The sequence below is a fragment of the Penicillium diatomitis genome (genome assembly GCF_028827545.1).
Source record: "Penicillium diatomitis strain IBT 30728 chromosome Unknown utg000007l_segment0_segment0, whole genome shotgun sequence".
Taxonomy (NCBI): domain Eukaryota; kingdom Fungi; phylum Ascomycota; class Eurotiomycetes; order Eurotiales; family Aspergillaceae; genus Penicillium; species Penicillium diatomitis.
Window position 1 is genome coordinate 291738 of NW_026623179.1, and position 15359 is coordinate 307096.

The 15359-nt window shown below is 50.6% G+C and overlaps 4 protein-coding genes across 4 annotated transcripts; all 4 read right to left on the reverse strand.

Moving 5' to 3' along the window:
• Positions 1 to 4148: 4148 nt before the first annotated feature.
• N7539_006080 (ribonucleotide-diphosphate reductase subunit RNR1) lies at positions 4149 to 6977 on the reverse strand (the record flags this gene model as incomplete). Its single annotated transcript, XM_056935682.1, has 3 exons — positions 4149 to 6578; positions 6666 to 6823; positions 6959 to 6977. The coding sequence occupies 3 exons, from the start codon at positions 6975 to 6977 to the stop codon at positions 4149 to 4151; spliced, it is 2607 nt and encodes an 868-aa protein (XP_056789150.1).
• Positions 6978 to 7759: 782 nt separating this feature from the next.
• N7539_006081 (putative GPI anchored cell wall protein) lies at positions 7760 to 8543 on the reverse strand (the record flags this gene model as incomplete). The annotated part of the gene is made up of 3 exons (XM_056935683.1): positions 7760 to 8046; positions 8174 to 8328; positions 8446 to 8543. The coding sequence occupies 3 exons, from the start codon at positions 8541 to 8543 to the stop codon at positions 7760 to 7762; spliced, it is 540 nt and encodes a 179-aa protein (XP_056789151.1).
• A 1391-nt stretch (positions 8544 to 9934) lies between these two features.
• On the reverse strand, positions 9935 to 10820 carry N7539_006082 (kinase-related protein; the record flags this gene model as incomplete). Its single annotated transcript, XM_056935684.1, has 2 exons — positions 9935 to 10611; positions 10781 to 10820. The coding sequence occupies 2 exons, from the start codon at positions 10818 to 10820 to the stop codon at positions 9935 to 9937; spliced, it is 717 nt and encodes a 238-aa protein (XP_056789152.1).
• A 1161-nt stretch (positions 10821 to 11981) lies between these two features.
• Positions 11982 to 13298, reverse strand: N7539_006083 (uncharacterized protein; the record flags this gene model as incomplete). Its single annotated transcript, XM_056935685.1, has 2 exons — positions 11982 to 13197; positions 13288 to 13298. 2 exons carry the CDS (start codon positions 13296 to 13298, stop codon positions 11982 to 11984), a joined length of 1227 nt encoding a protein of 408 aa, XP_056789153.1.
• Positions 13299 to 15359: the final 2061 nt, after the last annotated feature.

Below are 15359 nucleotides of genomic sequence, written 5' to 3' on the forward strand. Positions count from 1 at the left end.
TCCTATATTGGTAGGGCTTAGTCCCTACGACTCAGAGTAAGATTCAGTAAGACTCAGTACTAAGTAGTATTATATACTCACCCCTCACCCCTCCACAAACTAAGTTACCAGCTGCTACCTGATCCGACGATTCTCCAAGTCCCCGACTCATCCCTGCTACAAGGCTACAAGGCTGCAAGGCTGCAAGGCTGCAAGGCCATCAGACATGTCACTTCGAACTTTCAAAGTCTAAGCGAGACCCACCGGCTCGGTATGCGGAAAACATTTGCACCGTATTCAATCCACTCATTCATGATCCACCTTCGGTCGCACTGCAACTGAAGGTTCAAAGGTTACAACTCTATCGTAGTAGTCCACCACCAGGCTCTAAGAGTCCAGGAGTCCAGACTCCAAAGTGGAAAGTAAAAAATTAATCCCGCAAAAGATATCCATGACGCGAACGTCAGACACCCACTGCTAGAGAAAATGAACTACCCGGCGGTGTTTCCCCGTGCCGTGCCATGACCAGATATGTTCGTCCTGGACGTCCTGTACTGTAGGACTTGGCGGTCGCGGTCGCGGCCACCTGGGTAATGGCATAGCTGCCCAAACTTGCTCTGCTAACCTACTCCAACTTCCAAGTCAAGGTAGAAGCTTACTAGTTGGTAAATAGTTCATAAGTTGGTTCAAGTGAGTGAGTAATTACTAATACTAGTAATGGTAGTAGGACTGGGTAAATATACACTGAATAGTGAATAGGGAATACTAATACTAGTGAATCGTGATTCTAGTAGTGAATACCGAACAGTGAAGTTTGTGAACCCTCACACTAACACTAATGGTCTAGGCCCTCCTGCAGAACCACAAAAGTCTGGAAAAGGCTACTAATTCTCAAAACTTACGTCAAGCACGATTCTCAATCGAGAGCATAGACGAGGATATACATCTATAGCGATACACTATTGCGGTTTGTAGTTGTACTGACGCGGTGACGCCAGTTGCAGTATTTGGCTAGCTGGTAGCCTCGTAGGACGCAGAGTATATCTCCTCTTCACCGGGCAGTGGGTACTAGAACACGTCGTCGGTGGGTTTATTCTTGTTCTTCTCACGCGCCGAGCCAGTCGGAATGACGGCTGAAGGGTCGGGGTGGCAATACAAATAGGAAGTGGAGGAGGGGGAAAAAGTAGAAGGTTGGAGAGATTGGAGACGGGACAGGGTTGACCGGTACACGTCGCACGCCATACAGCTCTTGGGGATACAGATCATCAGATGCATTCGGACACTGCGTCGGTGTGTAGACTGTGAAATGCCTGTGTAAGGTGTAGATATAATGACATGAGAAAGAGGCGGGGTAAAGTGTAATGAGTGCAGTACTGCTGTTGGTCTAGAGCGCGAATTCAGTCAGACTATAGTCATGAGACTCATGAATAACTTCTACAATGGCAGTAACTAGTCATAAGGACTGCCTATTTAATAGCAAATAGACGCTTATCTCAGGATTCAGGAACGAAAATCGTTCATTATTCATACTCGTACCTCTACTATGGCCGTACGTAGCAGCATCCGTGAGGTGGACACAGTACACTCAGTACCTGATAGGAGTATATCAACAAGGGACACCTGAGGTATTCTAAAGCTATATTCCTCAATTCGATGTATCTTCCCTCTTCTTCCCCGCCAAAGTCATTGGAATCGAGCCCAGAGTCAGAGTACTCCATGAATCCACCTTTACTTGTAGATGTACAAGAGCGATTTGAAATACATCAATTGCCATACAGAAGACATATATTGGACACGCCCGATTTAAGACCAGACGGAGAGTATAATCCATCATCTAGTATACGCTACCTAGTACCTACATACTTCAGATCAAAAGGATAGCCCTGATAGGCTATTGCGACTAGATGGACTTAGAGACTCTTCCCTTTCAGGTAATTATATGGCCGGGGAAATCCATTCACCCTATTCAATGGCAATAGTGGTACTGCGCCGAGGTACGTACCTAGGATACACCACATGGCTCCATACATACTATCGTCTAAAAACTATGTAGGTATTGTGTGTCTTAAAGTCCAGATAATAGATTACCCACATAGCCTGTACTAGATACATAAGCTCATAAGATAATATCTGGGACACGAAAGCTTATCTATTTCAAAGCGTTGAGGTCATAGACTACTTGGATAAAGTCATAATCTAAGTGTGGGAAATTGTTGGCAATATTTAGTAGGACGGCCTACACGGCGCGTTTGGAGAAGGCTTTTACTATACACGACTACGTGCAGTAGCAGCAGTACATACCAGGAGAGTGATTGAGTTCATTTGGTAATTGTGAGTATTAAAGTCTCAGATAAGTACCACAGACTTCCTGTGCCAGGCTGCCAGCATCCATCTTATGGATAGTACAGTACTAGTAAGACTCGGTAATATGTGCTAGTGGACCTATTTTCGCATCTCAACGAGAGCTACGACTAAGTAGTTTGTACTGTGTAGAGTGTAGCCACTGTAGCGTACATCACTTCATAACCAAGTCCACCACCTCAGATCTGGAACTCACCTTCCAACTCTCTCGTAACAACCCTAGACAAAACCTAAACTGCCCGTCACCAAGAGCCCTCTAAAAGCGTAGTCCAGCACTTCAGCACCGAAACCAAACACCGCCACTTTTATCTATATTCATCCACTCGGAAGGAAGGAAAGAAAGAAAGAAACTTACCGGACTCCAACAGCACTAACATTAACGCCTTCTCTCACCCCTCCATCCATGGGCTCTCAAAACACTCTAGTATACCCTCGGTCCCTGACTTCAAAAAACTCGCCCTGACTACTTACTTTCCCAGGGACGGCCAATCGAAGGCGACCTCCTACAACACACCCCATGTCTCCAGGCAAACGTGGCCCCCTAATCACCCGAGTCCGCTCGTTGTTGTCCCGACCCTGCCGGGTATTCATCCTTGCCACGAGGGCCACGAACCAGGCAGTTCGTCTCCCTGTGGTCATGCGTCCATGGAAAGCATCAATATGACTGTTCTGAAATCAGGAGAAAGGACCCGACTTTCGTTTCTATGGACCCTTTATGCCCGATGCCGGAGCATGACGACAAGCACGAGGATTTAATGTAAATTCACTCGTCAACCAAGAGGAGCATCACCCATGGCGTGAGTGAAGAGGCCCCTTCGAGCGGGACTTCTAGAATCCCCGGATAAAGGTGTCATCGCCGGATTTGGACCAAGTCCCCGTCGCGGTTCCGAACTGCATTCGCGGCTGGGCTGGAGGGATGGATGATGGATGGATGTGGCGACTGGCGAAAGGCGAAAATCGGAGAGGGCCGGTACCTCAGTGACCGTGGATACATGGGGGGTTTGGAATTTTCGAAGAGGGTGTGGACTGTGGAATCTGGGTAAAATGGGCGGAATGTTTGGAGAGACAAATTGGAAGAATGCTGAATTGAACCCCTTTGCGGTGGAACGTCGGGCTTCCAATGTTTGTCCAGGTTGACTGGTGAAGACTGATAAGGCGTGGTAGAATCTAGCAGCACTGTCCTGCGACTGTAGTAAGTTAGCAGGATCGTCACTGTGGTCGCAGCTAGTATGTAGTAATGTACTGAATAGTGCCAACAGCTAGGATTGACCTACCATTTCCGATGCCAAAACTAATTGATATTGGATCTAGATCAATCGTCAGTAATAACACCTATCAAAGCCCTCAATGTTATTCCCAATAGAACAAATACAGTCAACTTAAACAAAGGTTTATCGAAATCTACTGATAAGAATCCTAGTACTAGGGACCCTTGTCTATACCATCTTAGTGGAGCGGAGAAATAGAACGACCTGGAATGAAATAGGCAGAGGATAAAATAAATGACACCCTCACGTCAGGCTGAGCTCAAAAGACTTTGAACATTGGAGCAATCTCAGCCTCGATGAAAAATGAAAAACGATCAGTCTCATAATATGAATACATTTAAATAACAGTAACCGGTGCAAACAAAAGAGTATCAAAATGTAGTCTGAGGGAGAAAGAAGGACCAAAAAACAGCCCATAGACTAACAGCATTCCGAGCAAAAACAACTATAAAGGGGGATCAAGCATGACAATCGTAGATGAAAATAGACAACAAAATTCCGACAACCAATTTTTCGAAAAGCCCCAACACCTGCCCAGGCTCAGCCCTGGCACATGATGCAAGCCTCCTTGTTCTCAATGCTGCACTGAAGGACCTTGTCTGAGAAAATATCTTCCTCGGACTTGCCCTCAGTCTCAGCCTCCGCTTCCGTGGTCTCTTCGGACCCAGCAGTGGCAGCGGCAGCAGCAGGAGCAGCAACAGGAACAGCAGACTCAACCACAGTGCGAGAGCTCTCGACACTGACGGCGGCCTTGACAGGAGGAGACACGTCGGAGATGGTGCGAGGCACAGCAGAGTAAGCGGATGTGCCACCTGCAGCACCGCGCTTCTTGAGGGCATTGTTGGAACGAGCAACATTGGTATCCTCGACCTTGAGCTGCTCCTGATCGACGGTGAACTGGATAGGAGCAGAGGCCGCCATGGTGCGAAGATAGTACATGCCAGTCTTGAGACCCATCTTCCAGCCGGCAAAGTGCATGGAAGTGATCTTGCCCATAGTGGGCTCCTTCATGTGGATGTTGAGCGACTGGGACTGATCGATGAAAGCACCACGATCAGCAGCCATCTGAAGGATGGAACGCTGAGAAATTTCCCACACGGTCTTGTACAGAGACTTGATATCAGCGGGGATGTTGGGGATATTCTGAACGGAACCACCGTCGGCAATGATGCGGTTCTTCATGTTGTCAGACCACAGGCCAAGGTCGACAAGATCCTTGAGCAGCCATGGGTTGACGACCTGGAACTCTCCAGCCAGTACGCGGCGGGAGTAGATGTTGGAGGTGTAGGGCTCAAAGCACTCGTTGAAGCCCAGGATTTGCGAAGTACTGGCAGTAGGCATGGGAGCGACCAACAGACTGTTGCGAACACCAACCTCGGCGATACGGGCCTTCAGAGCAGCCCAGTCCCAGAGGTCAGTAGGGGTACGGTCCCACATGTCGTACTGCAGGATACCTTGAGAGACGGGAGAGCCAGGGTAGGTCTCATAGGGGCCGTTCTTGGCAGCCAGCTCAGCAGAAGCAGTCAAAGCACCGTGGTAGATGGTCTCGAAGATTTGAATGTTCAGCTGCTTCGCCTCAGGAGAGTCAAATGGCAGGCGCAAAGCCAGGAAGGCATCGGCCAAACCGTTGACACCAAGGGCGATGGGACGATGGCGGAAGTTGCTCTTCTTGGCTTCGGGGACGGGGTAGTAGTTGATGTCAATGATCTTATTCAAGTTGCGAACGAGAACCTGAACAACCTCGTGCAGCTTGCCAAAGTCGTACTCGCCACGAGCAGCATCCACGAAGGAAGGGAGGGCCAGAGACGCCAAGTTGCAGACAGCGACCTCGTCGGGGGCACTGTACTCGATAATCTCGGTGCACAGGTTGGAGCTGCGGATGGTACCCAAATTCTTCTGGTTGCTCTTCTTGTTGCAGGCATCCTTGTAGAGCATGAAGGGATTACCGGTCTCGGTCTGAGCCTCGAGGATGGCGTACCAAAGCTTCTGAGCCTTGATGGTCTTGCGGCCACGGCCCTCCTTTTCGTAGCGCTCGTACAGGGCATCGAACTCGTCACCGTAGACATCAGCCAAGCCAGGAGCTTCGTTGGGGCAGAAAAGGGTCCATTCGCCGTTGGCCTCGACACGATTCATGAAAAGATCGGGCGTCCACAGAGCGTAGAACAAATCACGAGCGCGGACCTCCTCCTTGCCGTGGTTCTTGCGGAGATCGAGGAACTCGAAGACATCCGCGTGCCAAGGCTCGAGATAGATAGCAAAGGCACCAGGACGCTTGTTACCACCCTGATCGACGTAGCGGGCAGTGTTATTGAACACACGAAGCATGGGCACGATACCGTTGGAAGAGCCGTTGGTGCCACCAATGTAAGATCCGGTGGCACGAATACGGTGGACGTTCAGGCCAATACCACCAGCAGTCTTGGAGATCATGGCGCAGGTCTTGAGAGTATCGTAAATACCGTCAATGCTGTCCTCCTTCATATCAACCAAGAAGCAGGAAGCCAGCTGGGGCTGGGGAGTAGAGGCGTTGAACAGTGTAGGAGAAGCGTGGGTGAAATACTTCTGAGACATCAAATGGTATGTCTCGATAGCCTTCTCGATGTCCTCGCCGTGAATACCGACAGCAACACGCATCAGCAAATGCTGGGGCCGCTCAGCAACATTGCCGTTGATACGGAGAAGATATGAACGCTCCAGAGTCTTGAACCCGAAGAAGTTGTAGTTGAAATCGCGGTCAAAGACAATGGCGGAGTTGAGCTCCTCAGCGTGCTTCATCACGATTTCATAAATGTCCTTTGAGATCATGGGCGCTGCCTTGTTGTTTTTCGGGTTCACATAGTGGTAAAGGTCGTCGATTACCATAGAGAACTGCTTCTTCGTCTGCTTGTGGAGGTTGGAAACGGCGATACGAGCGGCCAAGATGGCGTAGTCAGGGTGTGTGACGGTCATGTATGCAGCAGTCTCGGCAGCCTGATTGTGAAGTTACTCGTTAGTCTGCTTTCCCTTTCTCTTGAACGTCGGGGTTGCCTCTGTGAAGGAGTGGCGTGTGGAACTCACCAGGTTGTCCAGCTCAATGGTGGTGACACCCTGGTACACTCCAGAGATGACCTTTTGTGTGATAGCCGCAGCATCGACATGCTCGGGATCGAGACCGTAACAAAGTCTGGAAACACGAGCAGTGATCTTATCGAACTGCACGCGTTCCTTGCGTCCGTCTGTGATTTCACGCCGTCAGTATTTTGCCTCGTCGTCAGTGGCAACAGTCGCGGCCACATAGGATTCCACGTGGAGATTGTGTTGTTCTGTAACCAGTGATGAACCACGATGGTCCTGGATGTCTAGATGCTTACCTCGCTTGTACACGAACATGGTGGAATATGAATATGAGAAGAGGTCGGAAGGACGAGGAGGAGAAGGATTCAGGGACAGGGGTATAGAGGGCAGTCAAAAGAAGATGTAGATTAGTTGTGAAGTAGAATGAGGGGTTGTATGGTATTGAAGAGAGAAGGAGGAGCGAGGAGTGATTTTGGGAAGTGGGATGAGAAGGAAAGAAAGCAAGCCGGAGGGGCGAGGATATTTGGCGTCGCCTGGGGAGACGCGTTTGTGCTCGTGAATTTTCGCGTTGGACCTGTTTCGGCTCCCATGAAAGTCCACTTTAATTACCATGCTGAGTAATATTGTTTTCTGGATCGCGCTTGTCACGTGAACACGCGACGATGGGTAACATAGGACAGACATCAAGGCACCTCAATTGGCTTGATTGTCCGCAATCCTGTGATTCCATAATTACAGCGAAACATGTCGTCTGGGCGAGCATTAGCGCCGATTTCGTCGCCTAAGTCACGACTATTTCGGCTACTAGCCCGAGGTGGCAACTAACCTTGTGCTAACTGCTAACCTCCCTTCAGTGTGAACAGAGAGAGTACGACAGTGTTCAATAACAATATTCGATGATCAATTTGCTCGATTCACGTTAAATGTGCAGTGACACTAGCTTAAATGTGTGAAGCTGGCCAGAACGATATGCATGTAAACAGGTCACGAAATGAGAAACACTTTGAGCGATGAATACATCCACAGCAAACAACATAACACTACTACACCCGAGAACCCATGAGACTATCTTCAGCAGCAGGCGACTCGGCGACAACCTAAAGCAAAGCGGCAAAGCCCACAAAGACAGCAGCAGCGACGGCTGAGCCCTGAAGCTTAAGACCGGCGGCAGCGTTGAGGGTGCCAACGGGAGGGTCGGCGGAGGAAGTGCCAGAAGCGCCGGAGCTGGAAGAGCTGGAGCTGGAGCCGGAGCCGGTGGTAGAGCCAGAGCCAGAGGTGCCGGTAGCAGTGCTGGATGCGACAACACCTGCAGTGCCGCTGGCAGAGCCCGAAGCGGTGGCAGTGGCGGTGATGAAGCCGGAGGAAGAGCTGGCAGTGGAAGTGTCTAAATTTGGGGTTTAGCCAGACCAGTCAAATTATTCGGCCTTGCCAAGAGAGGGGATAGACGAGCGAAGCGAGGGCACGGAATAGATGATCGGGCTGCTGATGTTATCTGTGAAGGAATCTCTTACCGATGCTGACAGTGTAGCCGGCGGCCTTGCAAGTGCTGGCGTAGAACTTGAGAGCGGCTTCACTGTTGTCACCACACTTGTCTCCAATCTTGGAGACGAGATCCTTCGAGCCGGATCCGCACAGGGTCTTCATATCAGCGGGGTTCTGCGAGTGGCTAGATGGAACAGCTGTCAGTCATTTAAAGTTGCGATCGGAATGTTGATCGAGCTGGAAGGGAGCCAGGGCGAGTATCCACCGTCGCTCCGTGACAGCAGACAAAAGCCACACGTACCCGACAACCGACAAGAGACAGGCGGGAGTCTGGCCAGCAGAGACGAGGTTGGCCAAGGCGACACAGGCCAGGGCAAAGGTGGACTTGTTGATGAACATGACGATAGAGACTGGAGATCGAGAGATTGGGAGCTGAAACACGGAGACGAGATCGCACAGCGATTCAGATGAAGAATGATTCTTGGGAAGAGTTGAGTCGAGAGACCGTGGAAGTTGGATGTCAAAGAATGTGAGGGATGGTTGGCTAAAGAGCGACTGGAGGGTTTGCAACTGTGAAGGAGTGTATGCAAGATGGAAGGTAGAGAGAATGAGTGACGAAGGGGAAGACTTGGGTCGAGTCTCCAAATAGTCCTTCAGGGTAGAAAAGAATCAGGGTCCCCCCTGACCAAATGGGCGAATTGTGGGTCACCCTGACACCCTCGTGAGAAGCGGCAGGATGTTTCGGGGCCAATCAGGACGATACCGCAGATGGCCCGCTTCGAGGATGATTTGCAACGCCCTTGTTTACTTTCATAGGAGGACTTCAATTGTGTCGCATACAATCAGGATGCTTTGGGATTTAGCTGGCCCTCGAATCCTACAACTATTAATACTGTTTTTGGCGAAATCGGGGTCGACCGCTGCTTGGCCGTTGGATGTTAGTGTACTTGTACACTGTTGACTGTAGTCTGTACCCCATGTCCCTTTCCCAACGCGGCTTAGTGTCAGGCACCCGCACGCCCAGCCGGTCAGGTACCGTGGAATCGGCGGACCTCGCGGAGTCCTGATATCTTGTGTTGATGCTGATCAACAGTACTGGACGTGGACAGCAGTAAAATGTAAATAGGTAGAAAAACAAGTTCCAAAAAAACTGGTTTAAAAGATACTCTATGTCTATGCAATTTGTATCTGTGTCGATTGAGCCCGCTCAGAAAGCTCCAATCATAATGACGACTCTACTCTGAGCCAAGGTATTCGACTTGGACTCTCAGAGCTCGACTCGATACGTGAGCACTGTTAAACCTCGTACCAATACCATTTGCACTAGCCTCAACTATCTAAAACCGATTGATCTTGTTCAAGCTCCGTGAACGGGTACTGGAGTTCAGGTGATGATGAGTGGCAGCGCCGCCACATGGATGCCACGACTACTGCGCTCGATCGACAAGTTTTCGACCTCATTGACGAAAGCCTCATTTTCATCTTACTGGTTCAGGAAGTCTCATAACGTACTGTGTTGGCTCTGTGTAGTCAGTCTCGAGACCGTCCGATTTTGGAGACCCTGAATGTCGTGAGAATGACCGTGCAAAGTCATAACAGGGAAGCCTGGAATCTAACAGAAGTGATGCGTTAATTGTCAATCCTAGCCGTAAAAATATTATCCCTCTGAAGGGCTCTGCTGGACACGACATCCTTTTACCATTTGGGATGGTTCCTCGACACGCATTTGATACCTGGACATGGTCATACATCAAGTCACCAATCATAGGATTACGTCCAGTGAATCTTCTTCACAGTCTCTCCCAGGTCGGATCGTAAATACTCGAGACCACCTCCTGCACCGGTAATCGGTGATCCACAATCTCCTGTCCATTCACCAGATCATTCTCCCGAGCCCGCAAATCTGCCTGCGCTTCATCCGCCGCGATCCCGGCCTTGATATGTCTTCTTATCAACCTCTTCCTGGCAACCTCAAAGTCCACATCCACGAACCACAACTCGTCCATCAGCTCAGCGACCTCATTCCACGGCTCCTTATTCAAGCTCAAGTAGTTGCCCTCGAAGAAAATCACCCGCACTGTGGAGGGTATTGCAATGTCGTCCTCGACGGGGTCCTTGACGGCGTGGTCGAAGCTCGGTGCATAGATAGGTCCCGATGTAGACGTGAGAGGTTCGCGCAGCGCCCGCACGAGGGTGAGGAACTTGGTCGCATCAAATGTGAATGCGGCGCCGCGGCGGGCAAAGGCATGGTCTGGGTCGGGCATTGCGGCCAGTTGGGCCCGTGTGAGGTGGTAGCCGTCCATTGGGAGAGATGTAGCGATGGGCATGTTGGCGGATGGATTTTTGGATTGGTAGATCTGATTTATACGGGTGGACATTGAGCGGGCGAGTTCGGTCTTGCCGGACCCGGGGATGCCACTGACGGCGATGAGGAGGCGAACGTTATCTGGGATCGAGCAGTATTTGGCTGCGCGCAAAAGGGCATAAAGTCAGTGATGAAATTCAGGATCAGATCCACCAAAAATTACCGATCTCAGGTGCGCGAAGAGCCTAGGGCTAGCGGTAGCTCCCTCCTCTGGGGTTAGACACGACGAGGGATGGTTGATGGCGATTGAGCATCTGCCGGAATCACTTACCCCACGTTTTATTGACCAGACGATCGACCTGCTCGTCCATGATCTTAGACGTCGCCGAGGAGCGAGCAATCTGCTCAGCTCCTGTTCCAACCTTGCTTGAAGACACTTTGGGCGACTCGAAATAACAAGCGGGGTAAGGGTCGGTGGCTCAATGAGCGGGGATATCAAGCGTCGCGTGTTGGTGCGGAGGTAACACGGGTGTCGCCAATGTCAGTCAGTCAAGACGAAACAGCACTGAGGACGGTTAGGTAGAGACTCGACTGGGCAACAAAGTCAATTCGATGCTTATGTGTAGGGAGGGGAGTTGTTTGTGGTGAGATTGTTCGACTGAATCAAAATGCATCTGCTGGTGCTTGTGCTTCACGATGTTCCGCAGCGGGGCCATTCCGGACTGATCTTTGGTGGGGACTGCTGTGCTCCGAGGCCCCGACTGGAGGATTTGGTGCTCATACGTCACCCGGTTCTTCTAGAATAAATCCCGGCGCGAGACTGAGATTGTGTCGGCCACAATTCCAAGGCAACAACTAGTTTTACGTCGCCAACATCACGATAAGCTGTAGTTGAGTGGTGTCCGTGTAGAAAAGTTAAACCGATCTCATGCGATATCCTAGACAGTCGAATCTGGCATTGCCTGTGTTGAGCAATAAGTGATCAATAGCATTGAATTCCGCGCGCTCCTGGAGAGTAGCTAAAGGAAACGTTCGTCACGAGGCTGCAAACAACTTGAGGCGCTTCTGTCAAGTTACGAAAACGAAATCAGTAGCTGCCAACTGTCAAACACGCACACAGACACACATGTAAACAATAGACACACATGTAAACAATAGACACACGCGCCCATTTCAAACAAGACACGTGCCAAAACATCCACGAGCTTTCCGAAATATGAGACAGAGGTCCCTGGACCTGAATGGCCAGCACATTCGCCATTGTGGCAACCTTTTTGAAGACATACACCAGGAGAGAATAAGACAGAGTGCCCCGTCAGGGTCATGCAAATGTAGAGGCAAAGGAAAATGAAGTGCGAATCCGAAAAAGGAGGTTGGAAAGGCTTCCCTGTACCTTGACGCCCACTGGGGAAACACAGCGCCTTCGCTGAAAGTGGAAAAAACGCCCCATGCTTGACTCGAACTGGAAGATATCAGACAGAATAAATTAACAATATGAATTGATGGACGGGCCACAATGACACCCGGCAAGATTATCGAGATTCCGAGGATGGTCCCGCGTTGTCAGTGTGGTCAGTGGTACCGTCGAGATCGCGACCTAAGATCCGCGAGAGACCAGCTGCAGCCCACCAATCGTCGGGAATATCCTCGCGACGAGCCAATCGATCTAAGATCGCTCGCATTTGTTGTAAATCAGGAGATTCAGAATCAGGAATAGAGGATGTAATGTTCGGGACGGGCGGGTGATTGCTGATGGTTGCATGCTGCAGGGCCGCAGCGTGCAGACGTGCATTCCGGTGGGCCGGTCGTTCTCCATGGTACGGACCATAAGTGCGACGATGGTAAGGGCGATTGGGATTGGGACGATAGTCATCTTCATCATCAGAGGAGGACGAGGAAGGTTCACATCCAATCTGATCGCTAAAATCGTCATTGAGCCCCTGGGCGCGGCGATGTGGCGGATAGTGTGTTGGCCTTGCCGAAGATGAAGAAGCCATGTGCAACGAGGGACCATCAACAGCACCTGGCGCGACCGTGGTCAGAAAATCATCCCAGGGGTCGGTTTCGCCGGTGCCGTCGGCGCTTGGACTTCGCTGCCGGTCTCCGAGACCATCGACCGGGGGATCGCGAGGACCAATGCCTGACGACAAGCCTCGAACATGAGGGCGATGGTTCCTCGGCGAGGGAGCAATGGGTGTGGTTGAGTCCTCAAGACGGCTGCGATGACCACTGGGGCGCACGGAGGGGACGGCGGTGCCTGGGGGCGGAAGGCGGGACGATGAGGAATGGGGCGAGGACGACACGCGATGCGACATTGCAGGCGCAAAACCTGGGGTTAGCTGGACTCGCGATGGGTGCCGCGAGTAAGCCTCGGCTCGGGCAGCTAGAAAGTCGGTTACTTCACGAGCATCTCGAGAGCGTCGGCTGGCCTGCTCGTTGAGAATCTGCGATTCAGAAGGGGAGGTAGGAGAGGCCAGGGCATCACGACGACTGGTTTCCAGGTCCATACCATCTTCGCTGACCCCCAAGTTCAACACTGGCGAGCGGACGGCGGCTTGGGGCTCATTCGCGCCGCGCTGGATTCCTTCCATTATCTGCGTACGGAAGCTGGACGCCAACCGGAGGGCGCGGCCCAAAGTGTATGGACGATTTGTATTCGAGCGTCGAATCGATGATCTTCCGGCAGCCGTCACATCTTTTTCCACTGCTGTCTTGAGCGCGTCCGCCTCGCAAGGCTCACGCCACATTCTTGGGTTAGATGTCAGTGCAACTCCAGGTAGTGATCCAGTGGCCAATGGCTACTGGATGGATTTAACATCGCAGAGAGAGTAGACGTACGGAATACCCATGTTGCGACCGAATTGCGCAAGTGAATAATCGACGGGCACAACAACAAGACGGTCGGCAAGTGATAAGGATAAAGGCTGAACGCGCCCCCGGAGTCTTGGGGGGTGATGTAGTGGGGACACGGGAGAGAGATGGATACCGATCGGAAGGAAAAGATTAGGAGGAGCGGGAATTTTGTTTTTGGGGCATTCAAAGGAAACGGGGTATTTCCCGAACGACGTTGCCTGAGCGGCCTGACGGAACCACTTGTGATGAGTCCGGAAGTTGTGATCAGTGACGAGACCAGACGATGCGCAGGCGGCAATTGAGTGGCTAGGACTGTCATGTGACATACAGTACCTTAGAATCGGGTTCCGAATCGCAGGCTTGACGAGTATCGATATGATGATGTGCACAGTCACACTGATTACTTCTAAAGTGGCAGGTATCTACCTGATGTTCATAACTTGGGACCTTTCAACAATCTACGCATCTCAGTTGAGTGCTTTCTATATATAATGTCACGACGATGGCTCGATATTAGATCGTGCACTGGTGTCTTTCAAACTCCCATGCAAGTCTACCGGCTACCTAGTACCTAGTCTACAAGTAACTAATTGTCCACTACATTATACAAGAAGTTGTCTTGGCTTCAATCCGACCTTTCTGGATTGTGCTGGAAAGCTCCCATGATAGTAAATATCCATTTAGGACAGAAGACAATGCCTTGGTGTAACTACCTCATACCTAGGCGCGGAAGAACAAGTTAACAACAAACATTTTGTAGCGTTCAGGATAACTTACAGCCAAAAACATGTATACCATCAATGTGTATGGCGCCCAGGCGCAGTCATATGATAATTATCTATACATGATAAGAAGTTATATAGGTCTCCTTAGTTTTTACTTTCTTCTACTGTCAAGTGTCAGGTACTAGTCAGTGATCCAGTAGCCACTAGCTACTGTATATGGACGTAGTCGGCTAACGTGTCTTTACTATGGTTCTTTGATGGTAATAAGTCAAAAGTATCACCGCCTCCGTCATAAGCTCGGGTTTAAACGGTCTATATTCTATGAGTCTATACTATCTTTCTCGACCTTCCAACAGTGTAACAACAGACACACTGAACCTGGTAATTGATTTAGCCACGGCGCGAGGCCGGGGCCTGTTCGGACTGATAAACATCTTATCAGCATTGTTTTCATATAATCAATGACTTTTATTACTTCGAAGTTCTAAGGTCTTCAAATCGGGGTTACATATACCACGAAGGAATACTTCTACCTCAGATCTGCTTTGAGGGTTCAGATATCACATATTGCCCAGAGAGAGGATCATCGGTTTCAGTCCTGATAACATGTGCTCAGGTGCTGTAGCTTCGATTCTTCGAAAAGTGGGGCCTCGTCGGATGGTAAGCTATGCGGGGGTTTTGTTTACCTCTGATTTATTGTGAAGCAATTGCACACCATGGCACTCTTGATACCTTCCTCGACCGAATTTTCTTTGCATGCTCCCGTTCGCTGGTACAAACAAAGTCACTGATAGGTCCGGCGAGGACGGTCGCAGTGACTTCAGCAGCGGAAGCTTTGTAGGGCTGATCGGCGGGCGTCAGCACAGCCGCAATATGATGCCGCCTGTGGAGAAGGAAAGTTCAAAACAACTCATGCTCGAGTCCCATCAATCTCCGCTTGTCCCGTGTCTTTTCTCTGCTCTGGACCCGGCTTTGGAATTTTAGAAACTCTGCGTACTGCATGGTCTCATACGACAGACCAGTGTCTCTCTGCTAAGAACTCACTACGGTGAAGGGTGTGGTAGCAGACGCCCTTGTATTATGCAGGTCTGGTGAGACCCAATCCCACCGCCGGACAATCGATCGCGCATGCGACAAGGTCCGCTACTTAGAGCAATCACGCTGAGCCGTTTGCAATCTGATGATTCCACGACTGACATGACAAGTGACCACAGATATTCATGCGGCGGTCATGATCCCTTGAGACCATCACCCTCGGCTCCTGCCTCGTTCCTCACTTCGACCTTTCCCAACCCCCACTCGAACGTATCCGAGACCACCTTCTGAGACCGG